At 39.6% G+C, this 24,291-nt stretch overlaps 1 protein-coding gene across 7 annotated transcripts in view; it reads right to left on the bottom strand.

Moving 5' to 3' along the window:
- The window catches only part of vps8 (VPS8 subunit of CORVET complex), a 25,373-nt gene extending 1,617 nt beyond the window's left edge, over nucleotides 1-23,756 (bottom strand). Inside the window, exons 1-43 of one of the 7 annotated variants that reach the window (XM_037973655.1) lie at nucleotides 23,597-23,755; nucleotides 21,042-21,110; nucleotides 19,536-19,666; nucleotides 18,346-18,442; nucleotides 18,024-18,080; nucleotides 17,819-17,873; nucleotides 17,103-17,108; nucleotides 16,751-16,875; nucleotides 16,344-16,430; nucleotides 15,827-15,894; nucleotides 15,307-15,460; nucleotides 14,707-14,766; nucleotides 13,587-13,694; nucleotides 13,383-13,463; nucleotides 13,079-13,249; nucleotides 12,814-12,888; nucleotides 12,360-12,395; nucleotides 11,948-12,038; nucleotides 11,765-11,811; nucleotides 11,571-11,660; nucleotides 10,878-10,924; nucleotides 10,380-10,602; nucleotides 10,084-10,173; nucleotides 9,775-9,826; nucleotides 9,633-9,675; nucleotides 9,316-9,388; nucleotides 9,038-9,157; nucleotides 8,634-8,705; nucleotides 7,817-7,936; nucleotides 7,571-7,627; nucleotides 7,178-7,260; nucleotides 6,369-6,453; nucleotides 6,135-6,233; nucleotides 5,751-5,840; nucleotides 5,530-5,576; nucleotides 5,301-5,445; nucleotides 4,344-4,433; nucleotides 3,844-4,047; nucleotides 3,671-3,752; nucleotides 2,957-3,039; nucleotides 2,376-2,456; nucleotides 796-965; nucleotides 528-696 (exon numbers count right to left, since the gene is read on the bottom strand). In XM_037973655.1, the coding sequence (XP_037829583.1) occupies nucleotides 528-696; nucleotides 796-965; nucleotides 2,376-2,456; nucleotides 2,957-3,039; nucleotides 3,671-3,752; nucleotides 3,844-4,047; nucleotides 4,344-4,433; nucleotides 5,301-5,445; nucleotides 5,530-5,576; nucleotides 5,751-5,840; nucleotides 6,135-6,233; nucleotides 6,369-6,453; nucleotides 7,178-7,260; nucleotides 7,571-7,627; nucleotides 7,817-7,936; nucleotides 8,634-8,705; nucleotides 9,038-9,157; nucleotides 9,316-9,388; nucleotides 9,633-9,675; nucleotides 9,775-9,826; nucleotides 10,084-10,173; nucleotides 10,380-10,602; nucleotides 10,878-10,924; nucleotides 11,571-11,660; nucleotides 11,765-11,811; nucleotides 11,948-12,038; nucleotides 12,360-12,395; nucleotides 12,814-12,888; nucleotides 13,079-13,249; nucleotides 13,383-13,463; nucleotides 13,587-13,694; nucleotides 14,707-14,766; nucleotides 15,307-15,460; nucleotides 15,827-15,894; nucleotides 16,344-16,430; nucleotides 16,751-16,875; nucleotides 17,103-17,108; nucleotides 17,819-17,873; nucleotides 18,024-18,080; nucleotides 18,346-18,442; nucleotides 19,536-19,666; nucleotides 21,042-21,110; nucleotides 23,597-23,668 (4,005 nt within the window). In that variant the 5' untranslated portion in view covers nucleotides 23,669-23,755. Of the gene's footprint in view, nucleotides 1-527; nucleotides 697-795; nucleotides 966-2,375; nucleotides 2,457-2,956; nucleotides 3,040-3,670; nucleotides 3,753-3,843; nucleotides 4,048-4,343; nucleotides 4,434-5,300; nucleotides 5,446-5,529; nucleotides 5,577-5,750; nucleotides 5,841-6,134; nucleotides 6,234-6,368; nucleotides 6,454-7,177; nucleotides 7,261-7,570; nucleotides 7,628-7,816; nucleotides 7,937-8,633; nucleotides 8,706-9,037; nucleotides 9,158-9,315; nucleotides 9,389-9,632; nucleotides 9,676-9,774; nucleotides 9,827-10,083; nucleotides 10,174-10,379; nucleotides 10,603-10,877; nucleotides 10,925-11,570; nucleotides 11,661-11,764; nucleotides 11,812-11,947; nucleotides 12,039-12,359; nucleotides 12,396-12,813; nucleotides 12,889-13,078; nucleotides 13,250-13,382; nucleotides 13,464-13,586; nucleotides 13,695-14,706; nucleotides 14,767-15,306; nucleotides 15,461-15,826; nucleotides 15,895-16,343; nucleotides 16,431-16,750; nucleotides 16,876-17,102; nucleotides 17,109-17,818; nucleotides 17,874-18,023; nucleotides 18,081-18,345; nucleotides 18,443-19,535; nucleotides 19,667-20,906; nucleotides 21,111-23,596 lie in introns of those variants that run through there. The other 6 variants (XM_037973657.1, XM_017431940.3, XM_037973658.1 and 3 more) reach the window with 6 other exon arrangements.
- Nucleotides 23,757-24,291: the final 535 nt, after the last annotated feature.

Here is a 24,291-nt window from a genome sequence, read left to right as displayed (position 1 = left end):
CCCCGAGGAACACGGTCTAATGCCTTCTCCAAGCCCACAAAACACATGTAGACTTGTTAGACAAACTCCCATGCCCCCTCAAGGACCATGGTGAGGGTAAAGAGCATGTCCAGAGCTGGTCCAGTGCTGAGGTTCAACAGTTGGTTGGATGCTCTAATTTTAATTTTCATCCTTAAACGTCCGCTGTACTTTTTAACTGAGCTGAGGTCATGTACAATAGTCATAGAAAATAAATGTTTCTCTTTTAAGTTGCTATGGTCCTGCTGCAACCTGGGCTCGAACCTGCAGCCTTGGGATTACAAGACCGTGGCACTGACCACCGCTCTACTGCAGCCCCAGTCACTAAAGAACAAATACTGATAATGAATTAATTAATCAGTCATCTAATTTGTAACAAGGACATCAGTGGATAAAAACAGTTGGTCTGAAAGTTCAGTTCAGTTCAGTTTATGGCTTTTGAAGACAAGTATGTTTAGTTTAAAGAGTTTTTGTGAGCTTTCCCTCCTAAACGAGGTAAACACACAAACCTGAGCCAGAGAGGCGCTGCGGCTCCTGCCTGCTTCAGCAGACGGGCCTCTCCCTCTAAGACTGGACGAGCATTTATAACACCTCCACTGCTGCTGCTGCACCTCAGAGGCCAGAGCCCCGCCACGGTCCTTCTGCTGCAGGCACTGCAGGTGGTACGGGTGGCCACAGCTGGGAAGAAGAAAAAAAAACAAGACGTGTCGGACGCTGGAACTAACTAGAACTTCAGCTCCACAGGAAATGGAAGACGGCATCTCCGGTACGTGTTACCTGAACACAATGATCTCCTCGGCTGGGCCCTGCCTCCTCTTGTAGTGCTGCAGGCAGATGTTGCAGTACTCCTGCCGCGGGTGGAGCCCCCTGGTGACAGCAGAGCGCAGATGAGCCAATGACCAGTGGAGGTCATGGTTCAGCAGACTGGTGGTGGTTTCGAGTAAAGTCTGAAAGAGACAGAAAGCACTCTCTTCTAAACACAAAAAACAACTATAAGGACATACAAATAACTCCCTGAAAAGAGTCCAACTCATTCAAAATGGTTCAGGAAGAATTATGACAGGAACCAATAGGAAACAGGACAGTTCAGCTGTTTTAGTCTCTCTTCATTGGCTACCTGTGGAACTCAGAGTAGGACTTAAAATCCTTTTCTTCCTCTATAAAACGATATGACCCGAGTTTCTTGTTGTGCTACATTACCCCTACACCTCTTGGACTATAATGTAGTTTGTAAAGTTTCTCAGTTTATGTTGTTTGAGGACATAAAAAAAAAATGTTCCATCATGTTGTGATTTATTAAACGAAAACGAAGCCAAAAAAACTGAAAAGCTGAATGAAAGACTTCGTCTGAGCCATGATTCGGCAGCTCGTAGAACCAATAACTTTTCTGTGTGACTTTATCAGCCTCCCACATGGTTGTGGAGAAATCCTGGCCCGTTCTTGCTTCAGTTTATTGAGGTTTGCAGGCATTTGTTTGGCCTTAACAGCACCCTGATTTTTTTTTCCTTTTCAGCCATTCTGTTGTAGATCAGCTGCTGTCTTTGGGATCCTCGTCCTGTTGCATCATGACCCAGCTGTCGGACAGACGGCCTCACATTTGACTCCAGAATCCTTTGGTCTACAGAGGAGTTCATATCTGACTCGATCCCTACAAGCTGTCCAGGTCTTGTGGCTGCAAAACCAGCCCAAATCACCAGCCCTGTTTTGTACTGTATGTTTGTGCTCATACGCTGCGTTTCTTTTACTGTGAACTATCAGTAAACATCTCATCATCACGTCCAGATGTCTCGTGGTTCATTCAGACGAATCTTTGCTAACCTCAGTTCGTGCTGCCGTGTTCTTTTAGACAGAAGAGTTTTCCTCCTGCGACCCTTCCAAACAAGTCAAACTGATTCAGTCTTTTTCTGATCGTCTTGTCACGCAGTTTAACTTTTAACCTGCTAGCTGAGTACCGCACAGACGGAGCTCTTGTTTTTTTTTTGTTTTTAAGTATTACACAGTCTGACCTTGTTTGTTGGTACACTTAGTCCCGGGAAGACTGCCAGCTGTCTTAAATGTTTTTCACTTGTGAATAATCGTTTTTCTCTGCAGAACGATGGAGTTCAAGTTGTTTGGAAATGGCCTTTAACCCTTCCCCGATTGATGGGGAGCAACAGCTGCTTCTCTAAGGTCATTGCTGATGACTTCCCTCCTTGGCATTGTGCTAACAAACACACCTGGATGCTCCAGAGCAGAAAATCCCCCCTGCTTTTATAGACACTGATGATGAGCAGTTACTCAGAAAGCTATTTTACTGCATCGACGACGAATGTCGGCGCGGTTTAAACACGCGTGAAATGACATACGCACAGCTTTACCTGTTCATAGGTAAAAGTGTCCAGCATGCCCAGAATGAGGCCTTGAATCTCCGCCAGCTTCCCTTTTCCATAAACTGGATCCTGACAGACACACAGGCACATGGGCTCACATGTAACACGCGTACTTCACAAGATAAAGAAAAATAACATTTCTTTAATACGTTTTTTTTTTAGATCCTCTGGCAAAAAAATTCTGTGCAGGGACCAAAGCAGGGACCAAAGAAGAAGGGACCGACCGCGAAAAAATGCAGATGTAAACGCTCGCAAAGCGAGCCGAGTAGAGTGGAGCCGGGACCATTAGGGTCCGTGTGAAAGGAGCAATAGAGGCACTGCAAAATATGACCGTGATTTCTAGTGAATAATTGATACTGCTTGCTTTATTGAAAGCATGATTTTGTTCATTTGTACCAGGATGTGTTGCAGCCAATAAGACCAAGCCAATAAACCCCCAGTAACAAGAAGTCTGTCATCCACACAGCTAGAGAAAGGCTATTTTGCTTTGATCTAATTTTCAAGGTCGAGGTTCCTTTATTATTTACATCTTAAACCATCGAAACTAAATTATTAACAGTCTGACCCACCTGCAGTATTTGTTGAATGATGGCAGGAAGAGAAATAAAGCTGCTCATACAGTTGAGAACCTTCAGAGTCATCTCCTTCAGCTCTAAGACACGAACGAGAAAAATCACCACCTTACTAAACAGCTTCACCAGCCTCTCAGGCACAATCATGATTATATTTTGAACGCGTCACACTGTCACATCATGCACAATATTACATTTATTATCTGTGCACAAATTACTAGGTGAAATATAGATTTTTATCTAAAACAAAGAAAACAGCTCAGCTCAGAAACTAGCTCATTCAACTTCAAAAGTCTCTTGTTACTGTGGCAGACTATTTAAAAGTTATTAGCCTTTTTATTATTAACATAAACACTGAATGTTATTCTTCCATTTTTGTCGCAATTTACGATTCCCCAATCCTCTGTCAACTTTTGAATAATCCATAAAAACTTATGTCAAACCTTGACGCTCGATTGGGAGTAGCGTGCTAAGACTTTTGGTACCAGTACATTGTAAGACGTAAAAAGATATATTATAATAATTACCCAAAATAAACTGGGGTTGTGATGAAACGAGTAAAAAAAAAACCCACCTCACTTTGTAACCCCAACATACACAGAAAGTTGGATTTTACACGAATGAACTGAGGTTCAGATGTCTCTAACTTAAGCTTAAAAAAGAAAAGTGGAATATTTTTGTCCACGTGTGTGTGTGTGTGTGTGCGTTTACTTTCAGAGGTGTGTTTGGAACGGAGCCCCATAACTTCTCTCTGAGAAGACATCATGGTGTCCAGAAGAGGAAACCACAGATCCTGTAAGCAGAAACGAGCCATTAGTTTAGAGACGGATCACACACACACACACACATACACACACACACACACACACACACACTGAACTTACTTTTCTCTGTTCCTGGTCAAGCTTCTGACAGTTTCGATGACACAGAGAAAGGATGTTATTCAGTGAATCATTTACTCTCGTCAGCGGTACATCACTATCTGTTTCCTCTTCATTCTGTCTGTCGCCTCCTTCGCCTCCTTCTCCTCCTCCTCCCCCATCACGGTCACCCTCAGCAGCGATGGCACACAGCCTTTCTTTTAGTGTCTTTACAGAGAGCATAAAAACATTTAGTGACACAACACCAGCAGCTAAAAGTGCTTACTTTTTGTACTTCAGTTCTGTAGGTGGGAATTATTTGTCTTTGAATTTAGACCTATACTTCACACATGAAGCTACCAAAATCCATTGATGTGTGTGTGTGTGTGTGTGTGTGTGTATAGACATCAATGTCATTAATATGTCTGCAGCTGCATCTGTTATTTTTGTATCAGTTCGGGAAAAATGATTAACTAGTTTGTTAATAAAGCCAGTAAAGAAGCACTCTGGGAGGTTTCAGCTACCTGAAGCAAGCCAGCAAATGCTCCGTGAATATCTCCCTTCTTCTCCAGCAAGTAGGCTGTAGCCTCATTGCAGTGGTACTTCTTGGTTATCTTTAAAAAAAAGATAAAAAAGATTACAGCAGGGAGTGGGGACTGGAGGGTAGCAAGTAAACAGTCTGAACACTGAAGCTGATGTGTTACAAGCAGAAAAAACTGATTATACAGCGGATTGTAAAAGTTTGACATTTCCTCTGTTTTGTAGCCTAACATACCCGAATTTTAAATTAAATTGGGGAGGCATGTTAATCTTTTCATTTATAAAAAAAAAACACTTTAAGGAGATATATTTATTTTGTGAAACAAACAAGAAAAAGGACAAAAACAAAAAAACAAGCAGAGAACCTGAGCATGCAGAACTACTGAACCCCCATACTCTGCAAGAACCGAGAAACTTTTTCTCTCCACTCTCCCACGAAGCCCAGCTTCATCTACGCAGAGCTGCTCAGTTCCATCATGGTTATTTTTGTCCTTCTGGATGTTTCTCTGAGTATTGCCCCCCTTTACTGGTCCATAAATATTGAATATTAGACTTAGATTGCCCACAGGTGGGTCTTATTTAACTAATTATGTAGCTTTTGAAGGTAATAGTTGAAGTCTTAAAGCAAAGGCAATAAATGTATATGCACACACTACTTTCACTTTTATACTTTTTAGAAATATTTTAAACAAGGCCTGCCTCTTTTAACTGTATTTATCTGCAGTATTTTGTATAGGCCCATTATTGAAAATCCATTTAAACACCAGGTTGAATGGCAACAAAACAGGAAGAACATAAAAACAAATCCTTTTAACAGACAATATGCACTTTTGGATGAAAATATTTGACTTTCTTTTAATTAGATTACACTGCTTTCGATGTCACAATTTAACCTCAAACACTAGGCACAAATATAAAATAAATAAATAAATAAATAGTACTTGTATGGCTTCCTCCAGTCTGTAGTGTTGGGAGGTCTGGAGGAAGATCAGGGGCTTTTCAGGGGCAAAGCGGCACATTAAGTCGAGCAGAAGTTCATGAAGTTCGGGCTCCACAAGCAAGGTGGTCCCCGAATGAGACCCTTCTCTGTAAAAGAGCCGAAAGGTACAAGATGAGCACGGAGGACAGAAGGCCCCCCGTTTAGGAACTGCAGGTGGAGGCAAACTGTACCGTGGCGCCAAAAGACAGCTGAGGAATCTGAAAAGTAGCTGCTCGTCCTAGAGAAACACAAGAAAAGATAGAGAGAAAGAAATATAAAATCTGTAATTACATGTTTGACTTTAGCTTTTATACCAATCAAAATTTCTAAATCAAATAAAGATTGTTTCTATCTTATAAATATTGGGAAATATACGTGTGTTGTATCAAGTCTACAAGGAGTAAAAGCACACCTTGAGCTCAGAGATGATGGACTGCAGCTCGTCTGCAAAGTGCCACACCACGAGGTCGGCTTGTTTGCCAGGGTCGAGGCTCACCAGCTCCTGGGGATAAATTTCACACACAGACAAGAGCAACCAGAGACTGGAAGATCTTTTTTGTTTGCCAAAAAGTTAAAAAAAAAATATTAAGAGTGATTAAGAAACCCAATCTATTGGTTAATCTCCTGCTCCATCCCACCATCATTTGTGAACACGACTTCCAGAGACATGAACTCCTCTGCTTGTTTCTACAAGTACCGATAGCCCTTAAATGCACCATTTGTGCAGTTCGTCGTTTTCATGATGATGTGACTGGAATGAGCAACAGAAACCGGGTCTGGGTGCTGACGGACTAACCTGGATGTGTTGAAGTACTTTGTTCTTCGCTTGCTGTTTCTCCTCAGAGGTGTAGCCGGGCATAGACATCAGATTGTGTATGTAGCTGAAGATTTCCGACTAACAGAAAACACACACACACACAAAATATTACTACATGCTTTATTTTATTTGGAAAATATGCCACAAAAAACAGGCATTCGTATTTAAAAACGCATCCGCCACATTTTCTGGTAAATGCAAATGGCACATTACCTTTCGGAGGGGGTCTTTTAAATAACAGTCAATGATCCGGTTGTACATGTGTTTCTTCTCGTACAGAAACTCACAGATTTGGTAGCTGCAATGAGAGACAATAGAATAAAAAACAGTAACTTCTGACTTGTGCAATGTATGATTATGACATATTTTGGTCAGTTTTCTGAAGTGGTAGCTGAAAAACCACAAGTTTATTACTTTAAACATTACATGAGAGCTAAATAAAAAGCAGCACAGTAAGGCTGAGCACCATTTTGGCACTCAAATCATGGAGATCCTATAGGATCACAGGCAATGTAAAATATTACCACACTAAACAACAAATCACAGAAGAACTGAACATTCTAGCTTTGTAAAAAAATAATAATTGTAATTGTATTTAACCATTAGTCTGAGTTTAATGGTGGCTGCCCTTGAGCTATTTTTTTGTTTGGATGGTAATTTAAATATTTTGTGAAATCACATCCATTGACTCCTGTTTCCGCTTTGATTTTCTTTTGTTGTATGTTTTCTACTTTCAAAGGATATTGGAACTGTAATTTAATGTTGGACTTCATGTCAGAAAAACTGCAGACAGTTTGGGTTAGCAGTAATATGTCGTGTCCCATCATAATGAGCACAGGAGTCCCTCAGGGATGTGTGCTCGGTCCTGTGCTGACCAAGGTGGAACAGCTGGTGGGCTGGTGTGGCGATCTGTCTCTTCATGTCAACAACACTTAAGGTCCGATTGTAAATTTTAGAAAACAGGCGGATTATTTGTGTTTGGAATAGAAGTTTCTGGTTACAGTCTTTAGTTTGTGACTCACAAGTTGGCCTTTTCTGCCAAAGTAAAAAGCCTTTCTTCGTTAAACTGGACCATGCCTCCAACCTGCAGCAGCTCCAGCAGAACCTACGAACCCAATAAAACAAGGATGAGCAACATTACTTTACAGAATTTAAACCACTGCACATTTTAAGGCAGATTCACACACAGATTAAGGCTTGTCCTAAAACAAAATGCTCATTTAATACAGACTATCTGAAATCAGCTTTTTAGCTTGTGATGTAAAAAGTCCTAGACTTTGTTTACTCCTGAACAAACTAAGCAGATTTTCTGAAGGACTGATTGAATGAGTATCTCAACCGTTTGTTGGATGCTGTAGATTTCTATAAACAGAAAGGTGGCAGAGCTTTAGGGAACATTATATCCGTATTTGTACCTGCTGCCTTTCAGTGTGCCGAGAATCATCATCTGGACAACACAGGAACTCCAGCACCTAAAGAGACAGAGTAATGGTCATTTCAACACCGAACTAAAATAAAAAAGATAAATAAACACATTTAAAGAGAAAATACATTTATTACTGTGCCTGTCCTATGCAATATTAAAGATAAAAAATACTTTGGGCAGAATTTTTATTATCATTCGATACACGCAGCAGATAATGATGGAAGCAACATCATACCTGATCAAAAAGCTTCCTGTTTACAAAGAGTGTGTTGTTTGGCTTGGCCAGCTGGCGAGCCAGAAAGGTGAAGAGACCTCCCACTTGGGATGGAGTGAAGTCTGGGTTGTCCACCATTACCTTTATCCAAAGAAATCAAAATAAATAAAAACTATTGAGATCGGTTAATAAAACCTTCTCTGTGGTCTTCCTCCTTTCCTCCTCCCTGGCAGCTCCACGTTCAACATCCTTTGTCCAATATATCTACAATCTCCATCTGCTCCCTACCCTCACTACAAATCACGAGTAGTTAGTTTGATGCTATAACACTGTTATACTACCGACAAGGTCTGTTTCTTAAAAAGTGACAGAGATGGACGAACAAGTGTTTTCACATGCTGTTGATGGTCAGCTGAATGAAATTCTGTCAAACTGAGTGACTCTGTTCAAAAAATATGGAATGCGAAAAATAAAAATATGGAATCGGAAAAATAATATAGCATGAAAGTATTTATTTATTTATTTTATTAACCTTTATTTAACCAGGCAAATCCCATTGAGATCTCAGATCTATTTTTCAAGGGAGGCCTGGGCCTGAAGGCAGCCTAACATGTATATAATAAAATAGGATTAAACAAACAGAACAAGTAAAATGTAGCAAGACAGATTTAAAAATGTATTAAATAAATATAAAAACAAAACAGTGTTTTTTCTTGTTCAGATGATTTAAAGAAGATATTTCTTTGTGTCAGGTAAAACAGCACCTGGGAATCATGTGATGCATGGTAAATGATTTAAAGCATTAAAACAGCCAGTTAAATGATTTTTGGGAAATTACCTGAAGTAAGATGTCTACTATTCTCTGCTGGTACTCAAGAGCCTGCTTGTCATTCTGGAAGTCGTCAAATGTCTGGAATCAAGTGAGAATCAAATCTTAGCTGACAGATGACAACAGATATTAATAAAATAAATAGTCAACAAAGTTTTTTTTTTATTGCCCCACTTTAGGAATTATTATCCTGACATTTAACATTTTCAGCTACGAAACAACCTTTACAATATTTAACTCAGCATCTTTTCCCCCATTCAGTCACAATAAGCTAATATGACCCTGCTAACATTTTCACCAATGAGATGACAGAAAAAAGTATTCATGCAGCTAAATGCAAGATATGCAATAGTCTTTAAACCTCCTAAGCAAATGTATAATGATATAACAAGAGTAAAAACAGAGAAACTCACCATGGCAAGTACATTGAGAAATTCCCGTGTGTCAAAATGAAGGAGTGTTTGGATAAATGGGAAAACTTCTTCTTCATGTGAGGCATTGCCTGAATGGATACGAATCAGGAACTCATACACCTAATACAAACAAAAACACACACACAAAAAAAAACATTTTTATATAAAAGCTTGTTTTGAATTAGTGATGTTATCCATGATCATTTAAAAAAAACACTGAACCCCGGCGTGCCACAAGGCTGTGTACTGAGCCCCATTGATCAGCTTTCGCGACGTACCTGATTCTTGACTTGAACCACAAGATCTTCAGGGATGTCTCCTAGTGGATACGCCCTTCCAGCAAGACAGCAACTACAGCCAAGACAACACATGTGGGTACAGTGGGACGCACCAGCACAAATCAACTATTTTCTTTTCACAAGTTTAAGCTACATTCCATAAAACTCTGTGAGAAACATCAAGCCCAAAACTGTCTCATCACTCACAATTTAATGCAAAATATGAGTGTTAAAAAAAAATAAAATTACAGATAGATGCCCAAAGCAGCCCTGAGCAGTGACAGACTGAGCAGTAAATCTATATTTGTCTGGTTTACCTTATATAAACCAGAAGTTTGTTCCCCATCACCACATCCTCATCTAAAGAAAAGTAAACATATGCTGAATTTAAAATTTCTTTGTACTTGTGACTAGTGATTGTGGAGAAATATTATATAAAAGGGGCCTTATTCGACCCACCTGTTAGGCTCCTCCCCTCCTTAACTCTTGGGCCAATCACCGAAAACAGTTTCTGAAACATAAAGGAGGCTGTTATCGCATGTTTACTGGCTTCTCACATTTTCTTTCCAAAAAACAGCAACATTTTAACAAAATGTTTTGTAGAGACCAGACAAAGAGGAAACTTAGAATTAGCTGTTCCAGTGTATAAGCTTTGAAGCACCCTTATCACTATTTGATCGTTAAGCTTGAGTTTTCGCCATCGTTTTCCTCCTACAGCTTTAAAACTAATTGTACAATAAATAGATGAAAAAAAGGCATGTGACTTACATCCATTGGTGTAATGTAATCATTCATGCCTCTGTTGAAGATGTAGATCACTGCATCGTAGAGCTGGTTGTTCCAACATATTTGAACCACCTTGACACGCACAAACAGAGGAGACTTCAGTGTGACATAAATATCCAAAACTACCAATCAGAAGAGCAATTAGCATCACCCCTATCTGTACTCGTTTACAGGAAATGATTCAACATAAAAAAGTCCAAAGAAATAAATCTCTTTATCTTGTATATTCGTAATATTTGCAGCGTTGCTGCTTTATTTACAGGTCTTCCTATACATACCTGCTGTATGTCCAGGTTGGTAACATCTAAATGGACAATGCATCTCTCTAAGCTGTCCATCATCCCACTATCATGGTAATGGGCGAGGAGGTCCTTCATAATGGGTGTGGTCAGGTGACCGAGGCGGTTGGCAACAATGTAGGTCTCCAGAGACTCCAGGAAAACACCCTTAGCGATCATGTTCTCCACCAGCCGTGGGTACAGCTGGTTGAACAGCAGGTCACTGTTCCACCGAACACAAACAAACTTTCAACATCTAGGACGTGTTCAACTTAGAAACAAAACTGCTTTAAGGTGGCTCTTGAAAATAAATAACCAAGAAAAGGGTGGCTTTAAAAAGAAATCAAGAATTACGATATCAAAACAGGTGCATTCAGACCTGTCCAACAGTGTGGGACTAAGGAGACAGTGGTCGTCCTCCAGTCAGACAGTCCTCTCTTGGATGTTTGTTTGTGTGTTTCAGGTATGTATGTATACACGTGAACACGGTCTACTTACGCCTTCTGTAGCAGCAGGCAGTAATCCACCAATACTGGAACCACATCCTGAGGAAAACCATGGAAATCAGGACAGAAATTAAGTTGTGGATAATATCAGAGGAGCGGAAGGTTCGTTTCTTGCCATTTCCTACAAGAAGCCATTACAAAGCTTCATGAATTAAGGACAGATACAGTCACGGGAAAAAAACAAAGTGCACCCTGTTTCAATTTCAGGGTTTTAGGACATAATAAAAATTATCTTCTTAAACAGCAATAACTCTGTAGTTATGTTCTCTAAGACTTTATCAGTCTGTCACATGGTTGTGGAGGAATTCTGGCACTTCATGTCAACCTTGGACTGAATTTCCTGGGAGGACTGTCTTAAATGTTTTCTGCTTATCAATAGTCTTTCTATCTGTCGAATGAAGGACTCCAAATTGTTTGGAAGTGACCTTTAATTCTTCCCCAGATTAATGATTTTATCCAATCCGGGTACTTAAATGTCTACATCTTTTTGCATGAAAAATCAATTCCAACTTGTATCTGGTCATCTTTATGCTCGTTATAAATATGAAGACATGCTTGTGGAAAAGATGAAGTCTCACATATGAATAATTTCCTTACTAATTACTTTTTCCCCCCAGTTCAGTTGTTTTTTCTTACTTTATTAGCTACTACGCTGTAGTACTTTCTGAAGGTGTATTAAAATGACCTGGAAATGCTGCTCCATCACTTGGATCTTGCCGTGTTCTGGACACTTTTTTAAAGCGCACTCTGCAAACTGGAGAAGAATCTCTACCATCTGCGAACACACAGAGAGTTCTTCAAGTTCGCAACTGAAGAAACGTTTAACAATTCGGACAGATCCGCCAAAGCAGCAAGAAATAAAGAAATCAATCCTCTTACCTTGTCACTGACAGCAGCTTTCCTTTTCTGGGAATCTCCATGAAGACCTTGAACGGAAGATGTGAGTCAAACGCCTGACAAGACATCGCAGTTCCCCCTCCCTTTCTCTGTGCTAACATGTATCAGGAGGCTGCCGCCAGACTGGTTTACAGGCTGCTGATGTGTGATGTGAAGTTTACCCACCAACCACAGCCTTTGCAGTTCCTTCATGAAACGACCAGGCCAAAGTGAGAGCCTCGACAAAGTCCTCCACCTTCAGCAAACAGTCAATGCGCTGGACACAGAGAGAGGAAACGGGTTCATACTTAAAGGGTTTTAGTGTCATTCTCATTCAACTATTTCTACACCCAGTCAGAACGTTCTATTCCAGATATGTGCACACACTATATCTCGTTATACCCCAGCTTAAAAAAAAACAATCACAGTGATTGGACTTGAAGATCAAACAGACAATCAGGCCTCAGGTTTCAATTTGTCTGATTCGAATTTCCATCGCGTTTATTCCCCTTTCTTTAAAATAATTCCCCTTAAAGTTGTAGCCAAGCTCTGACTGTTGTTGCTGTCTAACCACAGAGTGAGCAGCGCCCGTACATACCTCCTTCCAGTTCCTTAGTGTCATGATGTGAGCTGACTGCAAAGCAAAAATAAAACCACTCTGTAACATTCCCATAACTCATCACATTCATAGTGTTTACAATAAGTACTATAGCTAGAACATACTTGTATTCGTCCACGTTAAATGTCAACAAAAATACCAATATTTATGAGTAAACTAGGTATACGCTAGCACAGAAGCATACATCAGTCACACACCAAAAGAAAATTGTTTATATTCCCCTTTAGATTAATTCAGTTTGAAGCTTTTCATGAAGCAATAACGTTTAAAAATGAATTCAATTACCATCAAATTCACTAACTACATCTAGCTACTGAAGTAATAACCATTAAACTATTACTATGTTAAGAACAGTCTGATGTGTTTTGTGTTTACCTCCATCTTCTACATACAGTGCATAGATAAAGTCAAGATAAACTTTATTAAACCTTACCTTGGTGCCCAAACAGATAATCTGCCCAGCATAGCTGGTAAGTGACTGGTAACAGGCCTTCTCTCCAACCAACGCCTAGAACACAGAAACCCGTTACAAACTGACCATTAAAATACTCGTTTGTCCCTAATTTGAATGCAGTAACTGGTCAGTGTTAGCTACTAATGATCCTTCTTTGTTCTGAGTCCTGTTCAGTGTCTGAAGCTGGACCTGAGGGGCGTGAATGTTGACCTGTGGTCGTGCTCCCCACTACCTTCTCCCTCACCAGAGCCTGGGAGACATTCCCTCCAGTGGCCAGTGATTTGAAATGTCTGCTGTTATAGACCAGCTGCACCTGCTCCAAGTCTAGAGTCTCCAAAACCTCCTGAGAGGACCGGTCCACAACTTGCAGCTTCTCGTGGCTGTCCACCAAAACCAGCGTAGAGCTGTTGATCCACTGCAGGGAAGCGGGGACAGAGTGACTCGTTCAGCTAGAATTCACGTAGGTCAAACCGCTTTATGTCACAGTTTATAGGTAAAAGGGTGAAACACATTGGATGTGAGCCTTTAAGCTTAAGATATTGACTTACATTTAGGCTGATGATGTCACAGTTGAGGTGGAGTTGTCTTTGCTTGATGACATGGATGGTGCCCACCTCCTCCTTCTTCACCTGAACAAACAACGTTGCACAAAATTAATTTTCTCTGAAAAGCCAGAAAGCAAATAGACAAGAAAATATCCCAGTAAAAGTAAAAACATCAGGTGGATTGTTAAGATGAAGCTGAGCAGATACCAGGAGAAAGTGGACTGTGTCTCCTTTACAAAAGGCAAGAATCGGGTTGACCATCTTCTGAACAGGAACGAACTGCCAGGCCAGCTGAGGGACACTGGACGGATCCGACTGAAGACACAGGGTTCATCGCATCATTACAAACAAATTTAAAAACCGTTCACGAAGACTTCAAACAGTCAACATCTCAAAAATGCCAATTTTATCTCGTCAAGAATCTTTTAAAGGGATATTTAGGTCATTTTGACGTAGGGTTTTGTGTAAAAGTAATGAACTACAGAAACTGCAGTGTGAATGCTAAGCACTGAAGAAGCCGAAACTGTGTTGTTAAAGCTAAAGGAAGCAAAACACGAGCTAAAAGATGCAAACTGCTAAAAAAATGTTAACATGGTGAAAGCCTAGCTAAAAGCTAAATGTACCAAAATGGTAGCTAAAAGTTAAAAGTAGCAAAGGTTTAATTAAAAGCAGCAAAATGTTAGCTGAAATATCAGCAACAAACTAACTAAAGTTAAGCTAAAATTAGCAAAATTTTAGCTAAAGGCTAAAAGTAACAAAAGGCTAACAAGAAGCTAAAAATAATAAAAGACGAGCTAAAAGTAGAAAGGGGCTAGTTAAAAGCTAAAAGTGGCAAAAAGTTAGCTAAAAGTAGTAAAAGGCTGACTAAAAGTTAAAGTAGAAGAAGGATAGCTAAAAGCTAAATTCAGAAAAAAAGGTAGCTAAAGTTGCAAAATCTATCTAGAAGCTAAAACGAACAAAAGGCTTATTAGAAGCTAAAAGTAGCAAACCAATAGCAAACACCTACTGCAAGAAAAGAGACTAATTTTACAATCAGCAGTAAATTACAAATAAATACAAAAATGTATATCCCACTGCATCACTCATTTAAACACATAAACGCTTGCATTTTAAAGTCGCATGTTCATTAAAAATAAAAATATTTACATCAGGTCCAAACAGACAAACAGTATGACAGTAACAGCACCGGATCAGAACTTTATCACACCAAAATACTCATTTGCACCATGCCACTGGAGTCAACTTTTCCCCATTCATCTGCTTAAAGTCATTATCGCCCAATAACAACAATATGAACAAAAAAATACAGAAGGTAAATCAATCAGACCTTGGAGTAGGGAAAAGTCATCCAGACATTCAACGTGGGCTTGAGTCCAATGACCAAAATCTGGTGAAGAGAAGCCAAAAGGGAAAGATAATTAGTTTTAACACATAGTTAAGAAAATCAACTAAAGCTAACAAAATCCAAATTATACAGCTTAAAATGAACATTAGTTGTGTACTATTACCAAAAAAGACAATAACTGCACAATACCTTGGTTTTCAAAGATGCTTACATTGTATCTAACTGTATATTGCAAAACAAACATTTTCTTTACATCGATGTCTCTGGGAACCTAAAGCCCCAATATACACTTTGCAGGAGTGTTTTAGGTTTTTCTTCCACAGTGATGGAAAAACAGCCTTTGGGTCAGCATGTGGGTTTCAAAAAGTCCCACAAATAATACAAATAGTAGTTGTTTTTGAAAAGAAAAATCTATAAATGCAAAATGTTTCCAAAGTTAATGAGCAAGCAGAATAAATAACTTGAGGTCTCAATGTTTTAGGAGTTTTCCATCAGTTTTTAATGAACATCATAGCAGACAAAACTGCACTGGTGAAAGCTTTAATTAAAGACTGAGCAGACGTGTGCGATGACAGCGTGTACCTTGGTGAGGGAGGCCATAGCCAGCAGAGAGTAGCATGTGATGGGATGATCCCTGAAGTCTGGAGGAGCCCGTAAGGGTTCGATACAGCACACCTCTCCTTTAGAGCCGCTGAAGAGGCACCGAGAGTCACACGACCGCATCCCCATCACCCTCCTGGACGCGAAAATAAAATCAGACAACTAAAACAGACTGTAAAACTAAAGCTTCTTTCTCTGAGCTTTTGCCATTATTGGAAAACTGTTTGGCTTCATATGAAGCTGGGCAAGAACGTTCAGGGGCGGTGGATTTAACACTGAAAGAATTACTTGGGATACATTCATTTTATTTTAATAGTATTCCTTTACAAAAAAGTGGGACTTTCAGCTGGATGTATTTCAACAAACAGGCTAAAAAGAGTAAAGCCGTTCAACTTTACTAAAAAACAACCAAACAAACAAAAACTGGGTTGTTCAGGTGATACAGAAAAGACTGAAAATTAACGGATTTGACTCCATTTTAGCTTCGAGCAGAAGAGTTTACCTGAAAGTCAGCTCAAATACGGATCCTCCACTGTCGTTGCAGACCGCCAGCGTCGGGTCGTCTGTGAACTGCAGGCAAGAAGAAGAAAAGAACCCGGGTCAGAAATCAGATGAAGGAAGGGATGCAGAGTTTCACCTAACAACATAACCTCCGGGACACAATGACAGCATTTAACTGTGGAAGTTTGACCGGACAGAGCCATGACTGGGAAAAAAAGCATTGATGCCACGCTTCAGTCCAGCACTACGGAGAGTTCAGCTCAGTTCACTTCACGTCACTCCCCTCAGCTCAACTTTGTTCATTTCAGCTCAATTCAGCCCAACAATTACATCTATTTCAGTGCTAAATTACTACAAATTTCATCTCAGGGCCTAATGCAAAATGTAAACAGGTAAAGAGCCCAATTCACTCCAAAATGAGCGACGAGTTTGAGGCTCTAAATGACCCAAAGGATAGATGTTTTCATTTTTGCCTTGCAGGGCCTTCAACACAACGATCTGCTCCAACATGGACCCACCTTTACATGTAGAACAGCTGTTCCTGGAGGATGGGCGTCAGTGATGGTCCGCAGAAGCTTTCCATTGGCAAGATCCCACATTGTGATCTAATCAGGAGGACAGACAAATATATGGAGCTAAAGAGACAGTTCAGGAGCAACAATCACATTATAATTCTTTCCAGGAGATATAAAAATGGTAACAGGTATTGATATATTTCAAACTTCTGTATTAAAGTTAGTTAAAAACGTCAATAATAGAGTAAAATTAGTGTCATCTCTTGAAGATGTTGGTTGAAATACCAAAGTTTTATGCTCATATTAATACTTTTGTTCAATTCAAAGAGCTACAAAAAAAAAAGAAAGATGGATGAGTGCTAGGTTTCATCCAGTCAACAAGTCAGTAACTTCCTAAAAGTGTTAATTACCTGTCCTTTAGCGAAACCGCAGAGAAGACGGGAGCAGTCGTGGTTGATGCTGAGGGCAGAGATGGCGCCGAACTCTGCGCCCGTTGTTTTGTTACCCAGACAGAGTCGCAGAGCCTGGTTTGTGTCTGAAGAAGAAATTTAAAAAAAATATTTTCCGGCTTGGACAGGAGAGGATATTTTTTGGAGAAAAAAAATGTGGATGGTTGAAAACAAAACTTCTTGAGAAGAACAAAATAAAAAAAAAATTGCCCACTCATGCATCAAAGTTACAGAAACAACCCAAAACTCAGATGAGCCGCCGGTGGATGAGAAAGGAAAAAAAGGTGAGGATAATCAACAGGGATGGTCATACCTTTTCCTGCCCGGCCCATCATTTAGTCAGCGGTATAAAGAAACATGGGTCAACTCTGCTGAAATCTACATCTTGAGCAAATTAAAGTTAAAAAAAAAAAAATAAACAAGTTCTCAGCATCACTCACTGTGATGCTGCTTCATATTTGAAGAAAGAAGCAAAATGTTGCTCGTTTTAGATTTCTCCAATAATGCAAAACCACGTGAAGTCATATTTGGTAGAAAACATGATTTATGTAAATAAAATTATTTTCAAACTTTACCATAATTTAATCAGTTTCTGATTAAATATAAAAACTGTTATTGACAAAAAATAATCAAAAATTTGAGTGCAATCTCTAAAATCGTTGCTGTTAGCTTTAGAATCTCCTATAAATGTTAGGGAGGGAAATGTGTGAAAACGACTTGAGCTCGGCACTGTCGAGTGTTACAGCGTTCCCATAAATGCCGAATAAAACCAGGAAGGGTGGTTTAAAACGGCACTGAATGCTGATCCGACGCAGTCCTGTTGCACTGCACAGCACATGTCACTTACAATAGGCGTGAAGAGCACAAACATACACAGGAACTACAGTCCCAGAGCGGCGGTAGGTTGAAATAAACAGACAAAGGGGAGCAAACTTTGTCTACTGGGTGCTATCTCATTTATCAAAAGATTGAAGCGTTTGCATAAATTACAACAAGCACGTCAGACGGGGTAAACGGGTTTAAACTCACCAAAAATCAGAGCAAGACCGTGAGATGTTCCCACAGCGATCACACCAGACATCGTCTGCAAAAAGGAAAATATACATCTTAGACTGCGGTATACGCAATATACCGGTATGGAAAAGGGAACACATCGTGAAAGTTACAAGACATACGTCACAAAAAATCAATATTAGGAAGAAAGAAATGGTCAACAATTTGACATAGTTGTTACCTCTTTTAGGAAACAAATACTTACTATTGCAGTTGGGAGCCCAGCATCTACTTTGTCCTGAGTAAAGACATAAATGTTTTTTTGTCACAACTGAATACAACCTGAAATAGAACTTTTTTTTTAATGTGTTTCTACAGTTAAAGTTCCAGTGTTGTGCAGATTGTTTTTAGGGTTTTAGGAGTGGCTAAAGACGAGGATAAATGTTACAAATAAATGTTTTATGTGTACTTTAAGATTATGGTAAATTGCTAGGGAATGTACAACCTCTATCAGGACGGTCATGAAGAGAAAAGGTGTGTGTGTGTGTTTGTAACAGCCTTACAGCAGCAGCTACGATCTGTGCAGAGATGCCCTTCAGTATGCTGAGTCGAAGGACCGACCCATGGACTGTGGTATTCAGATCCACTGGCCTCCTCTTTCTTCACGTGGCCACGCAGACACAAAGTGGCGCACCCATCAAACGGACACACACAGAGAAAAGCAACAGTTCTGTTAACTTTTACATATAAAAATGCAGCAATGGGCACACAGACCCTGAAGCAAACATCTGTTTTGCTTGTCTGGAGGTTATCTTTCCATGGTATAATTATAATTTGGTTGTTGGTTTGTGTGTGATAACTCAAGGGGTAGAGGAAAAAATTAAAAAAAAGGAATCTAGGCCTAATGTGAATGGCTTTATTATCTGTTGATCATGGGAGAATTTCACACTGAAGGAACTCTGTGTGCTTCTTACTAGAAGATGTTTCACCCCTTTTTCGGTTGCACTTTTTGTTTCTTTTACATCAGTGTCTAAATATGTGAGAAAAACAGATTTCATTGCTGAGCTCAGATTTATTATATAAATATAATGTTTCCCAGCATCTCTGGGAAGAGAAGGCAATGCCGGGGAAATGAACCCTACTGGTAAAATGAAAGCTAATCCTATTAAAAGGTTTACAGTAGGACTTATTCACAATAGTGTTTATCAGAAGAGTTGCCAGGCTCCTCATCAGTCGTTGTTCAGCCCAATACGGTTCAATTTGTAACACTCTCTGGGTGAACTCCATCTGAATTCGTACTTTTACAGCTTTAGCCCACACACCCATACTTTTAATGCTTATGAAGAGAAGTCGTCTGCTACCGGTCACTTTGTACCCACCACCTCAAGCTTTTTCTTTGTCATCCTGAGCTCACTTTGGCAGTCACACCGACAAAGACAATTTAATCTACTGGAGTCCACATTTAAAATGAAGATTAGCAGATCTCGACCAGTTTTATTTCTATTATCCTCATCATCATCTTTGGCATGGTTAGACTGACCTGGCCTTGTATGTTTTCTAAATAACTCCAAATCTCAAGACAGAAAAACGTAAAAGTGCAATTCTGCCATAATCGTGGGTGAGCATTTCTACTGAAGAGCGGTTTTCATGTTGACCGCAAACGTGAGAAGCGTCACAGTAACGTATCAAGGATGCAAGGTTTTGTTTGTGATGTTATGGCTGAGAACATTTGCGTCTGTGTTTGTGTTCGTGCCGTTTCAGGTGCGCGGGGTCTCCACTGTCAGAGCTGGCCAGGGACGACGTGTCGCAGGACTGAGCGTCCATGTTGTCTGTGTTCAGTACGCATGTGTCCTCCAGAACAAATGGATCTTCCTCCTCCTCCACCTGTAACACACAGATTACAGCACAACGGCCGGTCAGCTGAACGGCTGAGGCTAAAACGATCAAATGGGGTTTAACACAAGAAACCTGACATGAACTGAACCTGGAAAATCTTTGTTTTCTGAAGACGAAGTTTTCTCGAGATAAGCTGAAACTAGCTTAAGATAAAGGTTAACTGATGATCTCGGGAGGAAAAATATCACAACAATATTTATCGCAGCCTGTACAGCCATTTATGGCTTCTGTATAAACAGCTTTCACAGGAACCGCTGTGAAATCTTTGAAACTGGAGTTGTTTTAAGGCAACAGGAGTCCATTTTCATCTTGGCCTCACATAGATTAGCCGTTAGCTCAACAGTCCAAAATGAGGTTGCTCAAAAGGCTCCAACTGGATCATTCCTGACCTCTCCACAGATCTCCTCTTTAGAAGATCTGAACTATCCTTTTAAATGTTCTGCCCAAGGTTTTTCTGGGTACTCTGGTTTCTGGCGAATTGTTCAAAAACATGCATCAGTGGTTAAACTGACTGAATCATGCAAAAATGTCTGTCCTTTCATGGACTGGGGACCTGACTAAACTGTACCCCAGGGTTTACCTCGCACCCATTTCTACACATGGCGGCACCACAAATTTTACCTCTGGCAATAAATAAATAAATAAAAAATAAAAATTGAAGCTCTGTGATTTGTTATTTAAGCATTTTTGCTGCAGCTGGCAACTGTAGACCAAAGTCAAGCCTCAGTTTAGAGCTTCATCGTCATTAGGTGCTCTTGCTGGTTAGGCATGTTGTCCTCACAGATCGGGATCTTTAAGGACACTGGAAGGTTTGTTTCCACGAACAGATGACAGGATGTGGATTCAATAAAGGTGAACTGTACATTTTCACAGCAAAAGTCAACTTTAACTCAAAGAAATGAATGACTTTTTGTACAGAACACCAGACGTCTCCTCCACAACAAGCTGAGCTTTCTAATTCAGAAAAGGTAAGGTAAAACATTAATGCAAATATTAAATCTATAACACTGAACTGAGAAAAAAAAGGTCATTTACAGTAAATCAGCTGCTCTCTCTGCTTGGAATCAGCTGGAAAAATCACCTGAATTTGAAGTTGAACTCAACGAATTCAAGCAAATTTTAAACCACTTAGAGGCAGATAGGTTTACTGGTGGATGTTATCAGGGCGCACTCTGTTCTCTTTTCACATGAAAATTGAATTATTCTGTAAACAAGATAAATGAATCACCTGATGTGTGATACCTGAGCATGGTGAGGACTGTTTTCATGCGAGAAAAAGAAAGTAAAAGAAAAACAACAGAGAAATGTATTTAAGCAGCTTTTAATTAAAGTACTTCGAATAATAATAAAAAAAGTACTTGACCTGACTGAGGATGCTCTCCAGTGTGGGAGGTGTATCCACTTGGGGAATGTCGAACTCCTTATCATCAATCTAAGAACAGAAGTTGAACAAAAATACAGCAGATTAGATTAGCATCTTTAGCTGTTTTTTTTTGTTTTTTTTAGTTTTTGGTCTGCGATTCATAAACAGGTCTTACTTTGTGAATCAGATTAGTTTCATTGCACAACAACAACAACAACAAAACTACTTTGCCAGAAATTGTGATGATAAACAAACAGATCAGCTGATGAACAGCAAGAACACAACGGACTAAACATCATACAGCTGCAACATAAACAACAACAACCTGTGCAAACAATCGCACTGTTGTTCAAAATGGTTGTTAAAGTCAGGTCTGGGCTGACCGGCCTCAGTCTGGAGAAACAGAGTTTAATTCTGACAGATATGATGAGCTAATGGCTAGTCCGAACGCAGCAAAGCCCAAAGTGGATTGTTGGAGCTCCAATCGAAAACATCTCAGAGTGGTTCGTGCAGACATGATTTTATAACCCTTTACAGCGCCGTCGGTTTCACATTATGTGGTTATTGGCAAACACAAAGAACAGCAGAAGCTAACTGTAGCACTTCCTGTGTAGCCTGAGGTCACATCCAGCAGGAATTTTATAACCATGTAATGCAAAATTAACGTCAATGAGAAGGTTTAATAAGGTTTAAGGTTTTAAATAATAGTCTTTTCAAGAAAGGCGATGAAACTTTGAAGACTGGAGTTGTTTTAAGACGCCAGCGATCCTCTTTGGAAGTGTGTCTGCTCCAAAGCGGTTCTTCTGTCGACTTATAGCGGCTCTAAACTTTAAAACTTCACAGCAGTTAGTGCAAACACTAACATTTAAGCTTTTACACCACCATCAATTTCACATTTCATTGTTACTTTTGGCAGAAATATTATGAAATTCCTGCCGGAACTGATCCCAGGCTGCCCTGGAAGTGCTACATCTAGCTGCTGCTGCCGCTATCTGCTCTTATAAATAACCTCTGAATTTTATAAACATACCCTGTAATGTGAAATTGTCAGCGGTGTACATGTTTATAAAAAAGAACTGCGTGAACCTCAATGAGTTGTTTTAAGACAACAACCATTCATTTTGGTCTTGGCCTCAACTAAGACTAGCCGTTAGCTCATCAGTCCTGTAAGAATGATAACTCCACTTCTCCAAACCTAGACTGTTCAACGACCAAGAGGTAAGATATTACATCCTCTTTACCATTCCACAGAAAACTACATTAAACATGCAGAAATCATTTCCTCCTACTGGCTGTACTATATCTCCTCGTATTTGTGGCCATCTGATCCAGGTTATAACAACCAAAAAAAGGCATGAAATCAATGGAACTGGTGCGTAAATAATCAATAAGTGCAGAAGCAGGAGGAAAACATCAAATATTCAGCTTTGTGTCTTTTTCCCCCATGTCTTGTTGTTACCATTAAATCAGAAGTGGAACAGTTGAATCAGTTTTTTCTGCTTCTTGTTTACTTTGCCAAGTGGGATCATGCGTTTGTTGCGTTGCTTTACCATGACTGGGTGCAGGACCAAGTGTAGAGGCATTAAACTCATCAAAGAGCAGGGCGTGGACTAACGAATGAAGCCGTCTCGCCTGCTGAAGGTTTGATCACATGACTGACAGTCCTGTGTCATTAGAAATACATTTTACATGTGTGAATGTTGTGTTGTGGTGGTTATAGTTTAAATGCACGATGACCAATTTTCTGGGCATAATTGCTCGGGTTGGAACAAAAAAAACCTGCTCAGGAAAGCTCCCTACTTGAATAAAATAACTATTTAAACTTACTTATGACACTTAAAATTATCTTGAAAGCGAAGAAAGTATTCTTTAGACAAGGAGGCTCTGAGCACATTCACATAAAGAGGAGTATTTCGTGTTTCCATTAAACACAGACTGCCCAAACACATGTTCAAGCCAGTGGCATGAATGGAGAAATATAAAGAATATAGAATTTATTCCTTTAAAAAGATTACTGCTAAGACAAAAGGGGAGTGTTGTGTAAATAAGTATGAAAGATTAAAAGATCAACAAACTCATAAATCCAAATTAGGTAAGTTTATTCAGAGTCCTAATGAAGACAGAATCACTTAATTGACTAAAACAATAATATTTTACTTTAATGAATAATCTGATAAACACTTGTAGACTAATGAAGGGCTTATTGTGTTAAAGAAAGCCAGTTTTAGCAGTTCGGTGGATTTCATTAGCAAATATAGAAACAACCAGGACTCAGTCAACATTAAATATATGGTGTTGATGGAAATCTGACACAGCCCAGAGGTTTTTCAGCAAGAATAATGTGAGTGATTTTGGAGCAAAGTTCTCATGTTTCCAATGACATCATGAGCTTAATCGAGACAGTTATTATTTTTCATCAAACGTGTTTAAATCAAGCATAAACCCGAGATTTATCCCAGTTTTTCTTCGCCACCCAGTAGCTGCTGGGATATTTGTCCCTCCAGCCTCGGTTCCGAGCCCAGACAGAACAACACGAAGCCTTTAAAATCTCTCACCGACTCCATTTCCATCAGGTTGAGCTGAGAAGAAGCTGACAGAAGGCTTCTAGTGTCCGGAGACTGCGACATTTCTGTGTTTACATGGATACACAAGTGGAAAATCCTTCTCTACTTCCGCTTGTCCAGCTGCTGCTACTTCTTCGTGGGTTGTTAGCTGTTAGCAAAACAGCTCAACGGCGCCACACCGCCACCTACTGGACAGAAATGAATAGCAAGCGATAAGACAAAGGGAAAAAACATTTTTATATTAATTTTGTTATTATATTTTAAAAGAATCATTTGTGTGAGTCAAAACAGTGATTTGTTTGTATTGGACTTATTTGCTACAATAAAGTTCCAGTTCAATGGTTTTTTTTGTGGCTGCAGTAAAAAGATTCACCACTATGACCACGTTATATAAGACAAGCCCAGGGCTCTGCACTTTTCTTGCTTTCTTAAAAGGGTCTTTTTGTAGAGATAAATAAAGCATTAAGATGTGCTCTAATGTCTTAAAAATAGAAAGCATAAAAAGTGAGACCAGTTTCTTGGTGATTTAAATATGGCTTAATTTGTTTCCAATACAAGACTGCTTCATTTATTTACTTAGAGAGACAGATTTTTTTTTTTTTCCTCAGAGGGAGCATTTGCATTTAGTTTCAATTTTCACAATAATATGAGAAACTTGCTGTAGGATTTTCCAGCACCGTATTCCG

The sequence above is a fragment of the Kryptolebias marmoratus genome, linkage group LG22, assembly GCF_001649575.2.
Source record: "Kryptolebias marmoratus isolate JLee-2015 linkage group LG22, ASM164957v2, whole genome shotgun sequence".
NCBI classification, from domain to species: Eukaryota; Metazoa; Chordata; class Actinopteri; order Cyprinodontiformes; family Rivulidae; genus Kryptolebias; species Kryptolebias marmoratus.
Note: the sequence above shows the minus strand (reverse complement) of the source record. Positions and strands in the feature narration are given on the sequence as shown.